Source organism: Anabas testudineus, chromosome 5 (assembly GCF_900324465.2).
Source record: "Anabas testudineus chromosome 5, fAnaTes1.2, whole genome shotgun sequence".
Taxonomy (NCBI): Eukaryota; Metazoa; Chordata; class Actinopteri; order Anabantiformes; family Anabantidae; genus Anabas; species Anabas testudineus.
The window spans coordinates 23,085,123-23,107,147 of record NC_046614.1 but is presented as its reverse complement, the minus strand read 5'-3'; the positions used below and the strand labels follow the sequence as shown (position 1 = coordinate 23,107,147).

The following is a 22,025-nucleotide window of genomic DNA, read 5'->3' as shown; positions in this document are numbered from 1 at the left end:
ATCAAAACAGTTGCACCATAATTCAATGTGTTTCAGGACGAGTATTTTACAAGAAAATATACAATATAATATGTGACACCCCATACAGGAGACACCTGCATGCAAACTAAAACCGAACCAGAGCGTTTTCTTAAATATATGAGGAGCTAAAAGGTAAGAATTTGGAGACGCTGAGTGTTTCTTGTTTGTGTGCATGTGTGTTTGTGACAGAGAGGGAGAGAGAAAACCCTGCAGCAGCACATTGCTTTAATAAAGAACACTAATAAAATCTTATTCATGCAAAAGTGGAAAAAAGTGGATGTCAGCTTTTATCAAACATGTTTCTTAAAGACGACTTTAAATTTCCCCCAAACACTGTCTGCAAATACTAATGTACAGTACATGGAAATCCAGCAGGACCACTTACAGCTCATGAAATATCCTATATAACTCTCCTAAAACATTTAATATTTAAAGCACATTGTACCATTACAAAATGACTGCAGAAAAATTAGAAACTGCATGGAAATGTGTTCTTTCAGTTTTTTGTCCATTTTTATTGCTTTGAAATAAACAGTAAATTGATTTAAAGGTACTTAGTTTAGTGTGGTTGCTGCAGTTTACCACAGTTTTGACACTGGTGGGTGTGGGTGTGTGCTAAGAGACTCCACGATGGTAAAGTAGAATTTGTCAGCTGCATTGGGAAGAACATCCTATTTGTATAATAAATAGTAATAACAGTATAAGTATAAAGTAACTTTGGTTGCAGGAGAAATGTAGTGTGTATGATTTTCCACTGACATGTGGTATATCTAATATACAGTATAGTAGTAAACAGTCTGTAATATAAAGTACACACTGTACTTCAGTTTGAATAGCTGTATTTTTAATTTCACTTCAGTTGCTTTAATGTGATTGAATTTGTATGTTCTATGAAGTCCTCATGATCACCAGTCAGTGGTCAGAGATGAACCAGAGATGAGAATGAGACTATTTGTTTAATTAGTGATTATCTGGTGTATTTATGAGGTGAAACCTCCTTTTTACAATCTTTTTCACAACCCTGAACGTATCACTGGACAGAGAGCAGCAGTTGTTTGGTTTCTATTTCAGGGAACAGGGAACAAAAGGTATTTAGAGCTTTTAAAAAAGACGATGTACTATTTGTGCCTTTGACTGATTTATTTCTGAGCCCTGTGGAAGTTAGACTTCATAATATAAAAAAAACAAACAAACATCAAACAAACAAAACAGAAAACAAGGACAATAAAAGTCGATACTGAGAATTTAGGGTCTGACGTTGACAGTGTAGCCCTTCTTCATGTTTCTGAAGGTGGAGCAGTCAAAGTTGACAATGAGAGTCTTCTCTCCGGTCTTGACGGGAACAAAAGTGAACTTGACAGTTACTCGGGTGTTTGGCCGCAGATCTGGAAGGCTGTGAGTGACACAAAGAGTAACGAGCGGCAGCTTAGTTAAGTTTGTGGGTACAATCCTACATTTACTACATCTACATTGACACTAGAATTAAAACACTTCTCAGCCCAATCACAATCTCAGGATACACATGTCCCATTATAACAGCTGTCCCATCAACTGTCTACTATCTGTTCCCGTAATTAGAAAGACAGTTTGGATTAATGCCGACATTATTTATGCTGCAACATCAGTCAAATACTTAGAATACAACAATTGGTCATATAAGTATGTGTAATTATTGTATGTTACCGTAACCACTTGAACAAAGGTCTCTGTGAAACACTCACCTGTATTGCTCTTCTTCCATCAGGCCACTTCCAGAGACAGTCAGATTGCAGGCCCTCAGGGTGTCATTGCATGGGTTCGTGAAAAGCACTTCCGCGTTTGCTGTGCGGTTCAGTCTGACCTCACCAGAAACCTGGAACACACACGTTTTGACGGACAATTCAAATACACTTCACTTTAAAATCAAGCATCAAGCACCTATCACAAATCAGTATGATACAATATGTGGTTTTGAGGCAATATCCTCCTTATAACAAAGGTCAGCACAAACATTTTGAAAACTAAATGTGTGCAACCTACTGAAAACCAGTCTGCCTATACCTATTTATTTTTTGTCTGTAATTCTCAAAATACAATATTATTATCTTCGAAACTCTAATAATGTAATATTGACGCTTCCCTACATACAGGAGACACATGTACGCAAACAAAACTTAACTTGAACATGGAGCTAAAAGGTAAGATTTTTTTAAGAAGTTTTTTTTTTTACTGACCGTGATGGAGATGGGAGGGTTCGCCAACACAACGTCATTCACTGCTAGGTATTTGTTGTCTGGCTTCTGTTTGTCAGTGACCACGGCTGAAATCTTCAAGCTGTCACTTTGCACAATGTCTTTACTGTAGGTTGAGAAAGGGACCAGGATCGGGATCACCAAATCTGTAAGAGCCGGAGGAAGAGAGGGAGATTTAAACCTACAATATTGTGTCACTTGTGTCCAGGCATGCAGAAAGTTCAGAGTCATCTTCCTCTGAGATTAATTCCTCCAAAATTCAACAGCAACATTTCTGCACAGAAAGATTTTGCTAGAAGAAGCGTCACCTTTCCCAGGCTGGAGTGTCCCCTCCTTCACCTCACTCTGGATGTTCACAGCAGGGGATCCATTGTACCTCATGCCCTGGACGCTGATGTTCATGGACAGCGGCCTGTCAGCAGTAATCTCGCTTTGCAGCACCAGCTTCAGGCTCACGTCCTGACCGTTCACCAACTTGGACACCTGCAGCCCCACACAATGAAAGGAATCAGACGTGGTGGGAGATTTGGAATAACTCATACATTAGCCTGTCTTTTGTGCATGGCCACATGTGTCCCACCACTTTTCCACATGTAAACCCTGCCTGAGCTCGGTCGTTCAGCATTACCTCTTCAAATCGCATGGTCACTGGGGGTAACTGGTCCCCAGGCTTCTCCTCATTTCTGGTGAAGTAGTTTCTGGTGCTGGCGTGTTTAAAGACCTCTCTCTCCTTTGCGGATCCTGTGAGGGGAGTACTTGAGTTCATCTCAAGAGTTGCTGCAATAAACAATAACAAGCTACAGCTTCTACTGTACGTGACCAGTTGAACTCACCCTCTGGGTATTTGTAGGTGTCTGTGATGTCCATCCTCTTGTTTAAGCCAACAGCCTTAGTGGAGATATTCTGACCAACTCTCTTAGTGTCTGAGAAAATATTCACTTTTGAACCGTTGGCTTTGACCTGACAGGACACACAGAGAAACAACTGATTGTTGGCATGGTAATTACTTTATGACCCTCAGATGACCCATAGGCTGTTTCTTTACAGGCGCTAAATGTTATAGATCTAGGCTCTGCTCACTTACCAGCCAGTCAATGCAGTCAGCATTGACCTCAGCGTAGATAAATGGTCCATCGTATTTGAGTTCTGTGTCTCCGTTCAGGATCGCTTTCACTGAGGCTGGTCCACAGCAGAACACACCTACACCAGGAAAGAAATACAGGTGAACACCTCTTTGCAGATGATGCTGTGTTTTAGTTTAAAACAGCAATCAACATTTTTCAAGTCAAATCATCCTCTTGAACTAATCTGTCAGGCTTAAAGCCCTGAAATGTCAGGAGCACATTTATTTTGCCCAGAGATTGAATCATTTGCAATTTGAACACTTCATGAAGTTTCTATTTGAGCCTTTTCACGACAAAATCAATGTTGGAGAGAAAACGTGATTAAATAAATAATTTAAATTTCAATAACCTTGTGGCCTTGTGGACTGTGAAAACACAACTTTACTTATTGGAAATAAGTAAAGTTGAGCTTTATTGTCATAACCCTGAAAAACTCTTATATGTTTTTTATTTGATAAAAACCTTTTATTAAGGACAAATGCCACTGGAACTGTAACTTTGAGTGAATCATCAGTATTCAAGTTTTGTTATAACTGTGTTTTTGAATTTATGATTAATATCACAAACAAAACAGATGAAGGAGTTGAGTGATTCAGATTAATAATTTGAATAGCATTAGAATTACCTAGTAATTCTCAGAGTGGAGAAACAGGTAAACAAGGAAATGCACCTGAGTTATAAATTCAGCAGTTAGAGGCGAATTTACCTTCACTCTTCTCCTGTGGTGTTGGATCCAGAACCTGCCACCCGTCATATTTGCCGTCTTCTGCCAGGTCTGGCCGCCTCATCCACCCTTCCACCCACACATGAAAGTTCCTAAAACAAAACCCAAACAGTTATTATCATACAACAGGTTAGAAGACTGAAGCATACCACTGGAAAACTGATTTGGAAAGACAGGAAGATGTTGTGGTACTGTGAAACCTGGAGCCCCTACGTCCCACGATGGAACAGGATAAGCAGCATATATAATTAAAATTGAGGGATTTAGAAGCTATGTTTGTGTCTCACCAAACACTGTCATTGGATTCTCTGAATCTGACACCATAGTCAGCGTGGAACACATCAATAACCAGATTCCCGTCGTTGTCATGGGCCGACTCATAGTTGGTGACCACCCGACAGGGGATCCCCAGCAGACGCATCACTAAAACCAAAGATGAAAACATTATCATGCAGCTTCATCAGGCAATGCTCAGACCACGCCTATTCCTATTTACATATTATAATACCTGGAGAACTGAGCAAAAACAAGCTGAAAAAAATAAGACATGAATGAATGAGTGTTTTTATCTAGATGTCACAGCAACACACAAAAATGTTGGCGGCTTGATCTCACAGTTACTGTTTAGTGGAAACTCTACAAGTACAAAACTATGTAGAGGCTCAGTTCAGTAATTTTAGGGACATGAAGAGTCTGATGTACCTGAACACATCACTCCAGCGAACACCCAGCACTGTCCATACTTGACTGGACTGCAATAGGTGTTGAACCATTTCTTAAGGATGGCGTGGCTGCCGTTCCACTGAGACGGTGAGACCCCACCCCAAAATGAACTTCCCCAGTTTCCCTCCAAGACACCATGGTCATCTTGACTGTTGATCTGAACAAGAACAGACACAGAGGGATGTTGACTTTCTCACAGGAATAGTTTTCTGTCAGATTTTTATAAAGAACGACTTCACACCTATAATTTGACACGTAAGAGACATCACCCATTTTTTAAAATACCTGAATACACACTTAAAGAGTAACTACGTCCAGGTGAAAAAGCTCAACTTGACTTTGAAAGTTGTTCACAAGATCACTGCAGTAAACTTAAGCATGTGGAGGAATCTTCACAGTGAAGAGTGTAAACACACAGATCATGTCCTACCATGGCGCTGATCACGCGGCTGATGTAGATGGGGTTACAGCGAGCAGACTCGTCATCCGCTGGATTTTTCAAGTGCTTGTTGTTGACGTCCAGTATCTTCAGACAAATGTTGACCATGTTGTCCTCAAACTGGACACAAAGAGTCAAAACAAGAGAAGCTGTGGTTACACACATTTACTCGTTCACCTATTCAAAGCTCTTTAGTCGTTGCTGTCGTGCAGCAGAGCTCCTCTCTCAGGACGAAAATGAATCGTATATGCTGCAAAATGCTTCAATAGGCTTTTAGACATAACTCCAAATTACACAATGTGTAACAAAAGTACTTTCAGCACAGAACTCTGCATTCTCACCCATCCTACTGTTTATACCTGCAAAAGAATCACCCCTGGTAACCTTCTGTTTATATTACAGACAACTGTTTCATTGTGTTAACTGACTGTAGATACTCAGCTTGTGTGTGTGTGTGTGTGTGTGTGTGTGTGTGTGTGTGTACCTGTCCAAAATCCCAGTGGGTTCCAGAGATATAGTTTCCATTCCCTGTGTAGATGATTCCCTGTTCATTCATGACATACTCCTGTCTCTCCAACTCATCAGGCAGAAACACCCAGTCATCTACCGAGAGGGTTAAAAAATATAGTTTCAGAGTATTCAGATACTTCACTGAAGTAGAAGTACTGCATTGACATTCTTAATATGTAAAAGCAAATTAGCCGCAGTTTCAACAGCATACAATTGTATAATAGAACTAAGCCACTTACACCATTACTGCAAATATCTGTGGGACTATTGCGATGGACATACAGAGCGACCTACCTGGACACCAGGGGTTGAAGAGCACCACTATTTTCAGCAGCATTTCACAGTCTCTGTGTTTCACAGATAACGTGTACTTTCCTATGGGGGTGTTGGCTGGAGGAGTGATGGTCAGGACCAAGATGCCCATTGGAGCAGAGGAGTTCTTGTGAAGCGCTATCTTCCATACTGCCTTTGCAGATGGTGAACGCGTCACGCTGTCTGGGATGCCAAAATGTGATTCTGTGCCCTGGTCCTCTGATGGACAATCTCCTGTAGAGAAAAAGCCCCCGAGTTAGTCAGCCATTAATTTACTGTTGCAACATGATTCTATATCCAGTCAACACACATTAAATATAACTGGAAGTTGGATATTTAGCACTAGATATATTTACTGTAAATACTATTATGTTGTATGAAGACAGAGGGTGCTCAAGATATAATGTTTAGAAATAATTTGGGAAATTATGAAATAATTATTGGTAACTGAAACAAGCATTTGATTTCTGGATAAGTAATAGTAATAGTAATGTTGTGAATTATTACTTTTTACTTGGAAGTTTCTGTGTGTCAGAGGTGTTCACTGTTGACCTGAATCTATCTGACATAATGAATTTAATGAAGAACTGACCAGTCGCTGCGACCACAGTGAGCGGATAAAGGTCGGGGTTGAAAGCTTGGGTCAGTTTTAGGGTCACGGTGAAGGCCTGGCCTCGCCTCACGATCAGCTCATCTGCTGTGATTGTACTTGTGTGGTGTTCGGTGCTGTTGGTCTTACTGTTGAGATCCACCTCTTTAAAGACTGAAAGGAAGAAAGAAAAAACATTAAAACTGAATTTCTAGCTGATCTCTGGAAATGAACTCAACACAAGGGCACGTGTGTTAATTTTAACTTTTCACCCTAATGTGATGATGAAGAAATACACTCCTGGGCATGCTGATACATTATGACCTCCCTGTTGGGCAACATTACAGGTGTTGCACAGTCACACATCTGACAGCAACTTTCAGTGATGCTGAACGTGGTGCAGGTTGTAACAGACTAGAAACTACGTTTTAGAAACCACAGCCCACACGGGTCTGATGACAGGTCTCCCACAACATCACAGTGATACTCATTGTTGGCACCGTCCTGGCAGAAACCAGAGTCATGCTGTCTTTGTTGCGTATACTCAACTGTACCTTTGACCCTGGAGTCAAACTCATACGTTGGGACTGTTCAGTCCTTTGTACACCCCAACCACATCCTTGTGACTCACTTTCAATTAATAGAAGTTCATAAAAAATATGACACTTTAGAACTAAATCCACCCAGTGTTTTTGTTCCCTTGGAAAATAATTATCGTTGCAGCCTAACTGCACATGAATAGATTCATGAAAGACAGGGGTGTTAACATTGTTAACAGGGGTGTAAACAATTTTATTTCTGACTTATTTCTTAATCCTTTTATTAGCTGATCTAGACGTGGCTCCATCTTTATTGGACTAGATCATGTGGATAAGCATCATGCAAACACGCAAGCAAGTATTTAAAATAAACAACAATCCACAGTACACCACATTACGCCATATTTTCAGGTCAAATTACATCAACCATGATTTAATATAAGCAAATCTGTGCACACAACAACCTCAGTTGTGGGTGTGGTTAGACCCCGCCCGACCTCACCTTAGCAAAACTGGCTCAGCTTGTCAAAGTCTGAACATGCTGTCAGATGTAGATATAGGCAGGGTGGTGGGGGACAGCTGGAACCAATATCTCAATATCTCAAAACCACACAGTTGCATATTTTTGTATTACACCATGCACGTTATATGTGTCATCCAACTTGGGGAATGATTCCTCTGCATTCCTCTTAAAGACAGTTTTTTTTTTGAATACTTGTAAATGAAGAGCTAAAACAATCACGTAATTCAGAAAGCTGGAAACGACATGGTTTCTTTAACAGAAAATGAATCAAGCCTTTCTGCTGCAGCTGCACAGCGTGTTTCGTTCTGTCAAAATAATGATTTTAGAAGGTGAAAATGACCAGATCTTCTAAACATGATTATCTGGTCAATGGGGAGTAAAGATGTGCTGAACTGGTGATTTCCACAGATACAGCTGCAGGAAAAGGTTCAGATCTTCTGTACTTGAGGTAGTTTCCAGGTGATCACACAGGACTGTATGATGTCATGGATTCACCACAATTAAATCCTAACCACCCAAACATTTCCACTAATTTAACATTTTTCTTTCTCCTTTCTCTGCGTTTTCTCTGATGCCTTCTGTCATTTTGTTTTGAGGTGAAAAAGTGAAAGTGCTATGGATTAAAACACCTGATTAATAAAGGTGATTTTCTCTCCAGCATCTACCAAACAAAAATACTAGACACTATAAAAATGCTAGAACCACGTGACCATTTGAGAGACTGAGTTTGAACCTAATGCACTGAATTAACTGCCTTCTGAGCTGAGACCCAGTGAAGACCAGACTGATTTGAAGCAGAAAGGTGAGGTCCAAAACGTGATGCACTTACCGGAGTCTGTCATTGTTCCAAAATGTTCTCTCTTCTAATAACAGGTGCAGGTGTAGAGGGAGAGCTTGGTGTGAAACTCTGGCCACCAGCAGCATAATGACAAGTGATTCAATTCTGACAGAATTTAAAACACTCGCCAAGCCCAACCCCACCTTAAAATGAACATGTCACAAAGCTCGCGCTGTGGGTTTGTTAAGAAATTCTTGGATGAATCAACTCAGATTTTGGGATCAGGCTGTAATTAAAACAAATCACAAATCAAATTTTTATTTATGCAGCCCCAAGGACTTTACAGCCCTTTGTCCCCAGACCCTCAAACTGGATCAGCAAAACTTCTCCTCAAGAAAACAAGGAAAACAATCTCTAGAAAAACAAGAGAGGAGAGATTCCTCTTGTAGTGCAACAGCTGGTTTGAGTACAGAATAGTACGACAGTGGATACAGATAATAAAACATGAGCATAAATACAATGAGGTTAACGTCTGGATTTAAAAGCCTTTAGTGGCTAAAAACACACAATGCAGCCGTTATGTTATGTTTTCAGACGTGCAGTGATGTGAAAAATAGCATGATGGTATTTTAGACTGTACTTCAATTGAAGCTCAGCGTTGGCTACGATGTGGAAGCTGGGAACATGAGATCTGATGTATGATCTGTGGTTTTCACAGTTAAACCATGTCACCAGTCACAATATTGCATATGTAACTGTACATGTAAATGTTTGTGCTACTTTTTCTTAACTTAAATCACGTTATCACTGCTTTCAGTGGAAACGTTTCTGAGTCAACGTGCTGATCATACTGATCATTCTGAAAAAGCTGATCAAACACACATTAAGAGATCTTACAATAACAATAACACTCCTTTGTCCCCACCCTATGTTCAGTGCTGTGCACAGGTTTTTGGCACTTTCAGACGTTTCAATTCTTATACATCACACAGGACCAACAGGGAGGCGTCTGGTTCGTCCTAAATTCATTTAGCACCTTGACAACGAGCTGAAACCCAGAGGATACCAACATCTGATGGTATAATCTCAGTATTTTTATATTATAAATTATATATATAAACAGGTACTTTATGTCGTCATAACCTCATGAATAACGTGACATTCTTTTAACTGCTATGATGATTTGTATGATTAGATCATTGTCATGAAGGCTACACCTTTCTCTTAGTGATGCCAGCCTCATGATGCAATCTTGCTCAGGCACAATGAATCATGTTAAATGGAAAGCGGAAATGGAAAGTGTTGCAATTGTTTAGACTGTAGTTCACCACGGTCCTCAGTATAGTTCAACTTGTTTTACAGTTCCTGACTAACAGAACATCACTAAAATGTAATATTGGTCCTAGATATACTGTTGTACATGGACTTGTGAAGCAAAACCTAGGTTTTGACTTGTGAAGCAAAACCTAGTATCAACAAAATCTTGAGTTAATTGATCTGTGAATGTACAGTTCAATCATTTTTTTGACCCACCCACTGGCTTCACATGCACACCTTTGTAAGGTCAACTGAGTTTTCCTGCTGTCATTTTGATGTAATTTATCCATCTAATTATGCAAGCAATTAACTACAAAGTGCAAACGTCATCTGATTGCTTTCAAATGTCAACGGACTATTATAATGTTTGCAGATCAGTAAATACTATATGTATTCACAGTGGCAAGAAAAAGTATGTGAACCCTTTAGGATTATGTGGAATTTTGTATGAATTTGTCATAAAATGTGCTTTGATCTTCACCTAAGTCACAATAATAGAAAAACACAGTCTGCTTAAAATAATAGTACACAAACATTAAATGTTTTAATGTTTTTACTGAACATAACATGTAAACATTCACAGTGCAGGGTGGAAAAAGAATGAGAACCCCTAGCCTAATGACTTCTCCAAGAGCTAACGTGACCCATGCTTCGCAGAAAAGAGCACCTGGAGCACCTGGATGTTCCACATCACTTCTGGCAAAATATTCTGTGGACAGATGAAACCAAAATTGAGTTGTTTGGAAAAAACACACAACACTATGTGTGGAGAAAAAAAAAGGCACAGTACAGCACACCAACAACAAAACCTCATCCCCACTGTAAAACATGGCGGAGGGAGCGTCATGGTTTGGGGCTGCTTTGCTGCCTCAGGGCCTAAACGGATTGTTGTCATTGATGGAAAAATGAATTCCAGAGTTTATCAAGACATTTTAAAGGAAAACGTAAGACCATCTGTCCGCCAACTCAAGCTCTACAGAGGATGGATGATGCAACAGGACAATGACCCAAAGCATACAAGTAATTCAACAAAAGAATGGCTTCAAGAGAACAAAATACGCCTTCTGGAGTGGCCCAGTCAGAGTCCTGACCTCAACCTCAACCATTCACACCAGACATCCAATGATCTTTAGGTCAGATAAAGATCAAATCCTGACTCCCTTTTTTCTGAGTCTACGTGCTGATCATACTGATCATTCTGAAAAAGCTGATCAAACAGACGTTCAGACATCTTACAATAACAATAACACTCCTTTGTCCCCACATGTTGTTTTAACCCTATGTTCAGTGTTGTGCACAGGTTTTTGGCACTTTCAGAAGTTTCGATTCTTATCCATCACACAGGACCAACAGGGAGACGTCTGGTTCGTCCTAAATTCATTTAGCACCTTGACAACGAGCTGAAACCCAGAGGATACCAACATCTGATGGTATAATCTCAGTATTTTTATATTATAAATTATATATATAAACAGGTACTTTATGTCGTCATAACCTCATGAATAACGTGACATTCTTTTAACTGCTATGATGATTTGTCTCATGATGCAATCTTACTCACAATGAATCATTTTAAATGGAAAGGTAGTGTTGCAATTGTGTAAGCTGTAGTTCACCACAGTCCTCAGTATAGTTCAACTGATAAGACTTGTTTTACAATTCCTGACTAACAGAACATAAGTAAAATGGAATGATGGTCCTAGAGATACTGTTGTACATGGACTTCTGACACTAAGCAAAACCGAGTATCAACTAAATCTTGAGTTAATCCGACTTTAAATTTACAGTTCAATCTTTCTGATTCTAATCTTTGTGAACCTCTTTTTGCAGAAGATCTTTAAATAGATCCCTTTAGTTAATGTAGTTGTTAACATATCTAAACTGTTCGAAGTGCAAGTTCAGGAAATCAGTCAAATGTAGATTAACTGAGTCTATTAATATTCTGTAACAACACGACTCCCTCATATTATGATTTGTTGTGCAGTAAGGGCTTGTAAAAACAGTTTTGTAGAAGTCCACATGTTATGTGCACTCCTTTAACCTGGAGGAGCAGACAAGAGCAGAACTTGGCAAAAAATCGGGTCTATAAGGATCATTTTCTATTTCTGTTCTACCCTCCTCAGATGCAGTAATCAGCAAGAGAGTTTTTATTATATTTATTATTTTTTATTTATAATTAAGTTGGGTCCAGTGGTTCCATGGAGAAAAAAGGACGTGAACAAGCTGTCAGGATTTGACCTTTGTCTAATCTAATGATCTGTTACAAGGTAAAGTGACAGGATGAGCTGTCAGATTTACAGCAACACCACCCACTGGCTTCACATGCACAACTTTAAAAGATCAACTGAACTGATTTACCTGCTGTCATTACCGACTGATTATTAATCTGGATGTAATTTATCCATCTGATTGTTGAAGCAATTAAATACAAAGTAAAAAGGTCATCTAATTGCTCTGAAATGTCAAAGGAGTAAGTTGCAGATCTGGTAAATATTATACGTGAGTCAATTAAAAATAGCTTAAAAATATTTATTTTAACATTTCACATAAAGATACTGTCTGTAAAAATATAAGTACATGGGGTCAGTACCTGGTTGCTGTGCAGGTTGGAACATGTGACTGAATTCCTGTAAATTACAGGAGCAGCTGGTGAAATAATATTGTTTTACAACTAAAGCATCACAACTAACCTCAACTTGACCGGCTTCGACAGTTTTTTTCCAGAGCAGGTTGGACAGGTCCACAGCACAGGATAACGGGAACACAGGCAGCTGCTGATCGTAATTTATGATTCATCACAGCTGTGTAAATGTCAACGGTTCCACTTAAACCACTTTCAACAGAAGAATTACTTCAGAGATTAGAAGACAATGAAACACTATCTTGGTTTGAATGGTGCCTTTATACTTCACTGTAATTAGAGATTATTGCTGTTCTGTGATCTTCCTGGATAAATTCAAAGATGAGAGAAAACCCAGTAGTAGTAGTATCTTGTGTTATCTCTTATCTAGTGGCCGGACACCTTTACAATCACTGCAAACCATTTCATGTAATAAACTAACTAATAAGGACTTAGAATAAACATTTTACATTAAATGGACATTAACTAGATACAAGGAAGCTTAAAAAGCTTTACATCTACCCTTAAGCCACAAGGAGGCACCAACTATAAAGACCTGATGAACGCAGATGTAGCATGAAAGATTTATCATCAGGCTGAAGACTTCAGGAGGTGGTACGTTAGAAATGAGACTGTCGCAGTCAGATATTTTTATTATGAACACAGAGTAACGTGACAGGCCATAGTTTTTCTCTGCCTCCAGCAGGAAATTATAGAAATGTAATTTTCTTTGCAGCAGAACCTTTAACAACTACTAATAATCTATGTGATTTTAAACCTAAACACAGCACAGACATGTACAGCTAAATCTGCTTTAAAACTGTAAGCTACGGTAGAATTAGTGTATTTTGTGCTTCCTGGATGGATCTAGAGCCCTTGATTAATTTCACCATGTTGAATTATTTGGTAAATGTCCCTTTGTATTTCAATCCTGCAGTTTTGTTTTTTCTATTTTGCCAAAACAGACTAGTGTAGGACACATGTTGAGATGAATGTGACCAACAGTATTCCTACTTTTCATGCGGTGCTGAGCAGTTTAATGTTGTCTGATGTGGAGCTATAATTGTCTGGACTGAAATAAAAAGTACAATTATTAAAGAATGATCTGTTATCAGTATGAACCTCAGACATTAAAACCTGAACCTGTTTTTAAATCAAGAAAGTTAATAAGAAACATGACATTACAGAAAAGAACCTCGAAAAAAGAACAAAAAACAGCAACAATAATACAAACATACCAACCAAACCAGATTTTACTATCAATGTAAACGAGCTGTAGTAGAACTGATGCCATTAAAAAGTCAGGATTTAAAGCATAAATCTAGCACTATATCTATTTAACCTTATGACTGATTGTTTAATTTGATCTGATTCATTTGATCTATGATGTAGGAGTAAACTGAAAGTCATTTAGACTGACAGGCAAATGGAGCTTTTACGGTTTGACATTGACAGTGCAGCTAGTTTTGATGTATCTGAAGATGGAGCAGTCAAAGTTGGCGATCAAAGTCTTCTTTCCGGTCTTGTAGGGAACTATTGGGATTTGAACACGTAGACGTTTATTGGGTGGCAGATCTTGGAGCCTGTGACCAACACAAAAATTGAATGTGAGACAGTTTAGCTGAGGCTTAGTTTGTGTGTCAGTCCCAGTATTTCAGCCAAGACTGGGTATCAGGTCACTGTGCACTGTTGGGTGCTGATTAAAATGTATCCATGGCAACGAGTTTCAAAATACGTGGTTTAACCTACGGATGGACGAGAAAAAGTGAAACCAGGCAACAACCTCATGTCTCTGTAAACTACTCACTTTTCTTCCATATCTTCTGTCAGGCCACTTCCAGAGATAGTCACACTGCAGTTCTTCAGAGTCTTATTGATTGGGTTCATGAAAACCACCTCCACAGTTGCCTGAAGGTTCAGTCTGACCTCACCAGAAACCTGGAGCACACACAAAGTTATGTCATACTTAGGTTCTGTAACAGGTAAACAAAGCAGGTGAAAGGAGAAACATGACACGTGTACTGACAGTCAAGGTGAGTTGAGGGTTGATCAGCACAACGTTAGTTGCAGTCAGGTACGGGTTGTTGTCATTGTCTTTGTCAGTGACCATGGCTGAAACCCTCATGCTGTCATTCTGCACCATGCCTTCGTGGTAGGCTGAGAAAGGGACCAGGACGGGGATAGAGAGCTCTGCAAGAGCCAGAAGAAGAGAAAAGGATTCAAACATGGTGTTTTCTCAAGTCTAATCTAGCCGTTCTAATTTTGTCTTAACACATCTGTCCCTGCGATGCATCTTCTGAACAGCATCTTCTCCAGAAGCAGCATCACCTTTCCCAGGCTGCAGAGTCTCCTCCTTCAGCTCATTCTGGATGTTCACAGCCCGGGAGCCATTGTACCTCATGGCCTGGACGTTGATGTTGATGGACAGCGGCCTGTCAGCAGTGCTCTCACTGTGCAGCACCAGCTTCAGACTCACATCCTCACCGTTCATCGGCTTAGACACCTGAGAGAACAAAGAAGACACGTGAACAGATTGTTTAAAGTGAGTGGTGTCCATCTGCAATGAACGAGACATTTTATCTTCATCACTTTTAATGTTTCTTTGAACTTTATAAACAGCTAATGTTGTTTTACTAAAGTACAACAAAATCCTAAACTAGGGTATAGAGTTTATTCTGGCGTTTAACTGTGCTCTTGTCTTTTCATGAGTCGGTCTCAGACCAACTGAGAGATTGTTTCTGTTAACCTTTAAAACTTCATAAAGTTCATGAGTTGCATAACATTGATTACATGAAACAACAAGGTACAATGAGACACTGGGACCGTTTACACCTGCAGCTACACCATATCATTTCCAATATATTTTCTACTGGCTTCCAATTGACATTCCTGGTTTGGGTGTGCTCCTTTATAAAAAACTGTTGCATGTTCATTTTAGAAATGCAGCAAACTAATTATAATAACCTCTGATTGTTCAGTAGATCTGTGCTCAGATTTACAGGAAAAAACAAAAATAGTTGATATTTGCAAACGTAATTCTTGTGCACATTTGTCAGTAACAATATCTGGAGGCACATAGATGACACCTTCAAACCCTACGACCTCTTAACTATGTTTAAATGTTATTTACCTGTTCAAATCGCATTGTCACAGGGGGAACTTTGTTGTCTGTTCCTCCATCCTCCGTTTTCTCGTCATCTTTTGGGTTTGGGTTTGTGGTGCTGGCATGTTCAAAGACCCCCCTCTCCTTCTCTGATCCTGTAATGAATTCATCAGTCCAGCTCATGAACCGCTGCCATACAGCAAACAGCTTAAAGTTTGTGTGTGATCTGTTTATCACCCTCTGGGTATTTGTAGGTGTCTGTGATGTTCATCCTCTTGTTCGAGCCAACAGACTTGGTGGAGATGTTCTGACCCACGCTGCTAGTGTTGGAGGAGATTTTCACTTTGGAGCCGTCAGCTTTTATCTGACACCGAAGAAACAAACAAACGACAACAAAAACAAAACAACAAAACGATTAGATCAGAAAAGTCAGGAATAAACTGAGCTTTTTGTGACCATTCACGCTCACAGTCACACCATAACTTTCACCTTTGAGAATTTGTCAGAAGAATCTGGACTAAACTTTTACAATTATGTTATCAACAAATTCTAATTCTAATTCTCCTGTCTTAGCTGCTGTGGCCACTAGAGGTCCCCTCACTTTGGTTTGCAACAAGCTGTCACACCAGAGGCTGAAATCCAGCATTTCAAATGAACTGCAGTGGTCATAAGGAAGAAAAGTCAGAACCACCAATACTGGATCTTTACATAAATATATCAAATATTGTAATGTTATCATATATTATAATATTATCATATATTACAATATGCTCACTGACCAGCCAGTCAACACAGTCAGCGTTCACCTCGGCGTAGACAAATGGGACATCGTATTTGAGCGCAGTTTCTCCATTTAAGATGGCGTTGACCGAGGCTGGACCACAGCAGTACACACCTAAACAAAGACCAAAAAGGAAAGTTAGTTCTAACAATGAAGCATCTGAGAATAACTTTTGATTTGTTGTGGAGACAATGGATACGATGATTTGATGATTTCCTGTACAGTATTAAGATAAAACATGTTCTCTCTGATATTTTAAATATTTCCTATAGTCAATAAAATTTATTCACGGAGGATGTTTTGCAGCACATTCTTGCATTTTGTCAATTGCACTCTGCAGAAGAACTTCCTGTTACTCTAAATAAGACCTTTTTAGTGCAGTCAAGTTGTAGACATTAAATGAACCTGATAATGATAATGAATAAATATAAATAATAATATAATAAATATCTATTAGACAGATGTACACAGTATTTTTTATAGTCTGACTGTTGGCTGCACAGTGTTCCCTAAAGCTTTTTTGAAAAGTGTTTTGAATATTGTATCTTGAACATCTATACGTACGATCACTGATCTCCTGTGGGGTTGGATCCAGAACCTGCCAGCCGTCATATTTGCCGTCTTCTGCCAGGTCTGGCCGTTTCATCCACCCTTCCACCCACACATGGAAATTCCTAAAACACCACACAACATTCAGGTTGTATAGCTGTTGGGCTAGATGGAAACCTAACACTGGAGATGTTTTTCAGACAACAACTAACTGCTGCAGGTGAAAATAACACCAACAATGAAACCTATGTTCTCTCATAGCCAGGTACTGTATGTGTGATCACACGTCTTGCATAGTCGTTCCAGTTTGTGTAGTTTTACCTAAATATTAGACTCTAGTTTTTTAAGGAGCAGTTCTGATAATACTATTTATGCAGAGGAAATTCTAAAACTGCCAAATTCAGGAATTAAACTATGAATAACTTGAGCCTTGACACCAGTGACCTGAGAAAATCTGTCTGTTGACTCAGAATTAGTCAGGAAGAGTGGTTTTACATTTGAGGGAAAGGAGTAAGAAAGTGGAGCTCCTGTGTCTCACCAAACACTGTCATTAGATTCTTTCGGCATGACACCGGTGTCTGAATGGTACTTGTCAATAATAAGATTCTTGTCGGTGTCATGGGCTGAGTTGAAGTTGGTGACCACCCGACACGGGATCCCCAGCAGACGCATCACTGGAACAAAAGAAAGATTTGATTTATTAAAACAGTTTCTCATCATTCTGCATTTTTCACATCAACCCGGCATTTATCTATCTCTCGATCTAACCAACTACCACAACTTACCAGAAGCAACTTGAGCAACTTGTCTACAGTAATGACTGGCAGGTCAAGAACCACGTTACAACATGCAATAATTCCTAGACAGTGCTATGATGAATCAGATGATACACAGCACACAGGCTTAATTATTGTAAACAATTAATCAAATCTCTAAATATCATCAGTTAAGATTGTGGTTGTTCAGTAGTTTGGATTTACTTTTACAGAGTTACAGGTGTTCTAGCACCTGCAGAGTCTGATGTTACCTGAACACATCACTCCAGCGAACACCCAGCACTGTCCATACTTGACTGGACTGCAAAAGGTGTTGTACCATTTCTTAAGGATGGCGTGGCTGCCGTTCCACTGAGACGGTGAGACCCCACCCCAAAATGAACTTCCCCAGTTTCCCTCCAAGACACCACGGTCATCTTGAGAGTTGATCTGAACAAGAACAGACACAGTTTCTTTTTCTTTTTATCCTTAATAGATTGTTTTCCTCACTAGTTCTACTTTATTCTGTCATTTTAGTTTGTCCAAATTCAGTTTAGTTTCAATAACTACTTATTTGAGGGGCATCTGGACAGTTCCCAACATTGGCTTCATTTCCCTTCACACAGTAAGCCAGGCCCTTTAATTTGGTACATTGCAGACTGTTAACACATGGAACTGCATGAAAACCTGTTCTTTTCAGGCCAAACATCAAACTAATAACTTTCTGATTTCAAAGTTACTCTAAAGATTTTACTGCCATTTGGTGAAAGGTTTGCTGCATGAACCTTAAAAGACTCTTGGTTCACAAGATCATCACAGTGAGCTCATAAACACCAGCCAGGAGGAATCTTCACTGTGCACAGACCCACAGCTCATGTCCTACCATGGCGCTGACCACACGGCCAACGTAGATGGGGTTACAGCGAGCAGACTCATCGTCCGCTGGATTCTTCTTGTGCTTGTTGTTGACGTCCAGTATCTTCATACAAATGTTCACCATGTTGTCCTCAAACTGGTCACAAAGAGACAAGAAGAGAGGGTTATGTTTCTCTTTATAGTCCCCTTGGAATATGACTGTGAGGCCGGTTCCTTTATTTTTGTTGTAGACTAAAAAAACATTTGGCTTTGACAGAAAAGATGAGACAGAAGATCAACATGTCTTTGTTTTCCAGGTGTTTATGTCTAGATCTAATCACATTTCTGTGCTTTTTGGTAAATTCCAGCCTGGCCTTCGTGTTCTTCTTGCTAATGAGTGGTTTGAATCACCATCATCACCATCACCCAGTCATCAACTGTCTTCCTTATTTGCACATATGCACATTTGACGTCTATTACTTACTCCACCGGTGGTTTCTTTCTTCTTCAGGATAATTTAAATGGTTGTGCTGGCTGTGGTCAATGTTTGTGCAATAGCTCGGATTGATTTTTCATCTTCTCTCAGCTTCACATTCGATTGTTTCTTGCCAATAGACAGGACTCTAATTTAACCATAAATTCAGCAGAGACATTCAGTGCTATTTATTGTTTGAATAATCAATGTAATAAGATGCACCTGGTCAGCATAACACACCTGTCAGTCACGGTTTACACGAAATGTCGATCTTTTGTCTCATATTCATTTGTCATTATCAAACCTAAATGTTTTCAGGCTACAGTAAATTTACTGTTTTCACTGTTCCAATACTTTTGGAGGGGAGTGCATGTGTGTGTTTGCACCTGTCCAAAGTCCCAGTTCTGGGAGTCGATGTAGTCTTTACTTCCTCTGTAGATGATTCCCTGTTCATTCATCACATACTCCTGTCTCTCCTTCTCATCAGACAGAAACACCCAGTCATCTAGAGACAGGGTGAAATCATCCAGAGATGTTTTCAAATATTTTAATGAAATAAAAAGACATCAGCAAAATGAACCTAAGGTAACATACAGTAGATACACAGACGACTTACCGGTACACCATGGGTTGAAGAGCACTACTACCGTTGCCAGCAGTGTTTCCTGATCCCTGTATTTCACAGTCAAGGTGTACTGTCCTATGGGGGTGATGGCTGGGGGGGTGATGATCAGGGTCAGGATTCCTGTCGTTGGGGAGGAGTTCTTCTCGAGCTCTATCTTCCATACAGCCTTTGCTGATGGTGAACGTGTCACGCTGTCTGGGATACCGAAGCAGGACTTTGTCCCACGCTTCTCAGACGGATAGTCGCCTGGAGAGACGTTATCATCGTGATGAGTGATAGTGATGAACAGCACAGGTTTTACCTTATCAAAAACATTTAATCAATAACTATATGGTATAGACAAGGTATTTAATACGAGTATCTACTAATTATTTCTCATTGTTGATGTACATGTTGAGTAAGTCTTTGTTGTTGTTTCCATTAGTTTCACCAAAAATCAAAGAGTAAACTTATTTATAATTAAATATTCTACTGTATGTGATACAAAAATAAATTTTTAACAATTAACCTACGTAACCGTTGATACATGTTGACTATAACAATTCACACACACTGATCCCAACTGTGAAATTCTAAGGTATAGGAGAGAAAAACATTGTTATCCACAATTAACTATTCAAAATATACTAATAAGAACTGACCAGTCATTGCGACCACAGTGAGCGGATAAAGGTCGGGGTTGAAAGCTTGGGTCAGTTTAAGAGTCACGGTGAAGGCCTGGCCTCGCCTCACGATCAGCTCATCTGCTAAGATTGTACTGGTGTGGTGTTCAGTGCGGTTGGTCTTACTGTTGAGATCCACCTCTTTAAAGACTGAAAGAAAGAAAAACAAGAGTCAAATAAAGGGGAACCTCAGTCTGATGTTGATTTACTCTCGGTGACAAATTCACCAACATGCCAGAGCTTGTAAAGCCAAAATTAGAATCACATTACATCTTAATAAAAGCATAACATAACTGCTATCAAACAAAATGAGTGGCATGGATCAAAGTCTGAGTAGCTCCAGACAGATCCTGCACCATCCTGGTGCTAAACCAGATGTAGGTCACACTCAACAAATTCTGCTGAGGTTGTGACAAGATCTAGATTTACATAACACTAAAACCGGTTTAGCCAAGTTAAAAGTCTGCTCCAAGAAACATAGTCAGGGTTGGGCCAGTGATTAAAATATGCAGACGATCTACTGTACATACAGAATCGAGATCAAACAATTAATGTGTAAATGGGGCAAGACACAACAAGTCAGGATAGAAAAAGAACACAAGGCTTTCTGAGTTTTTGACAACTATGTATCATAGCCGGGGGGATATAAATGGATTATATCATGTGTAATAAATCATATTTGTGATGTCTGAGTAGATTAATATAATAAATCCTTATTTATACTGAATATATCCATCCTCACATCATCAAGGAAAAAGAAATGATCAATAAAATGACACATTAAGAAGCAAACTAGGGTGTAAACAGAATATCAAATATTTGCACCATGTATATTTAATCTTTAGGCTTGAAAAAAAAAACAAAAAAACAATGTAATGTTGATATTTTTGAATTACACCAAAATCACACATTAGAGTGAAACATCCACTGAATTTCCAACAGCTCTAGGTCTAGTGTGACGGTGCCAACATGTTCTAAATGTCTTGAGTTGGTCACAAAAGATTCATTTCTAAAAATAAAATCTGCTTGTTAGTCTCACAGCATCTGAATATTTTATGTTATGATTTGTGCAAAAACAAATCATGACATCAAAGGTATAGACGAGGTGTTTGATAGAGAGTAGCTACTATCAAATGAGTCTAATCTAATTCAGTCTGGAAGGTAATTGACTTTATGATACAGACGTGGATGCAAAACTTTAAAACACAAATATTACTTCATATGATTTCAGTGTACTTACTGGATTCTATTATCTCCGTCGTCATCTTTCCAAAACCTTTTCTCTCAAACAGCAGGTGAACTGTAACTACACTGTAGGTGAAACCTGACAAGCAGTCTGAACTCCGTGACTCGTGACTGAGCGTTGGTGGATTTTAAACCATCTGCCAAGCCCAACCCACAGCAAACTAATATGGGACACATCTTGCAGTATGGATTGTTAAATTCTGTTCACAGATACGAGTATACAGGCTGCTGTGTGCTGCCTGGTGTCTTCCAAAACAGGCTGGGGTCCTCCATCATGTAAACACACAATACAAGTTTCTCGTCAATGTGCAACGTTTGCAGACACTTCCTCAGCTCAGAACATGTTACATGTAACTTGATTATTGTGCATGTAAATTTGTGGTAATAAAAAAATTATCTATGGTCGGCATACTGAGATAAATGAAAGTCTGTATCTGTAGGACAAAGTGTACTGTTACTGCAATCTGTCATTAGTTCTGATCAGAATGATCAGAATGACTGATGCAAATAAAGATGCTTCCAATT

The 22,025-nt window shown here is 39.3% G+C and overlaps 2 protein-coding genes across 2 annotated transcripts; both read right to left on the bottom strand.

Annotated features, from left to right (window-relative positions):
• Window positions 1–999: 999 nt before the first annotated feature.
• Window positions 1,000–8,659, bottom strand: LOC113155123 (protein-glutamine gamma-glutamyltransferase E-like). Its single transcript, XM_026349643.1, has 15 exons — window positions 8,565–8,659; window positions 6,677–6,847; window positions 6,067–6,318; window positions 5,747–5,865; window positions 5,254–5,382; window positions 4,803–4,980; window positions 4,388–4,523; window positions 4,083–4,192; window positions 3,337–3,452; window positions 3,086–3,212; window positions 2,881–2,993; window positions 2,561–2,735; window positions 2,235–2,398; window positions 1,743–1,873; window positions 1,000–1,414 (listed from the first exon to the last, which is right to left on the bottom strand). Exons 1-15 carry the CDS (start codon window positions 8,575–8,577, stop codon window positions 1,267–1,269), a joined length of 2,082 nt encoding a protein of 693 aa, XP_026205428.1. The 5' UTR covers window positions 8,578–8,659; the 3' UTR covers window positions 1,000–1,266.
• A 4,445-nt stretch (window positions 8,660–13,104) lies between these two features.
• LOC113155122 (protein-glutamine gamma-glutamyltransferase E-like) lies at window positions 13,105–21,606 on the bottom strand. Its single transcript, XM_026349642.1, has 15 exons — window positions 21,496–21,606; window positions 20,235–20,405; window positions 19,585–19,839; window positions 19,355–19,473; window positions 18,522–18,650; window positions 17,911–18,088; window positions 17,422–17,557; window positions 16,899–17,008; window positions 16,333–16,448; window positions 15,791–15,917; window positions 15,581–15,708; window positions 14,779–14,953; window positions 14,477–14,640; window positions 14,258–14,388; window positions 13,105–14,033 (listed from the first exon to the last, which is right to left on the bottom strand). Exons 1-15 carry the CDS (start codon window positions 21,518–21,520, stop codon window positions 13,886–13,888), a joined length of 2,112 nt encoding a protein of 703 aa, XP_026205427.1. The 5' UTR covers window positions 21,521–21,606; the 3' UTR covers window positions 13,105–13,885.
• Between the last annotated feature and the right edge of the window lie 419 nt (window positions 21,607–22,025).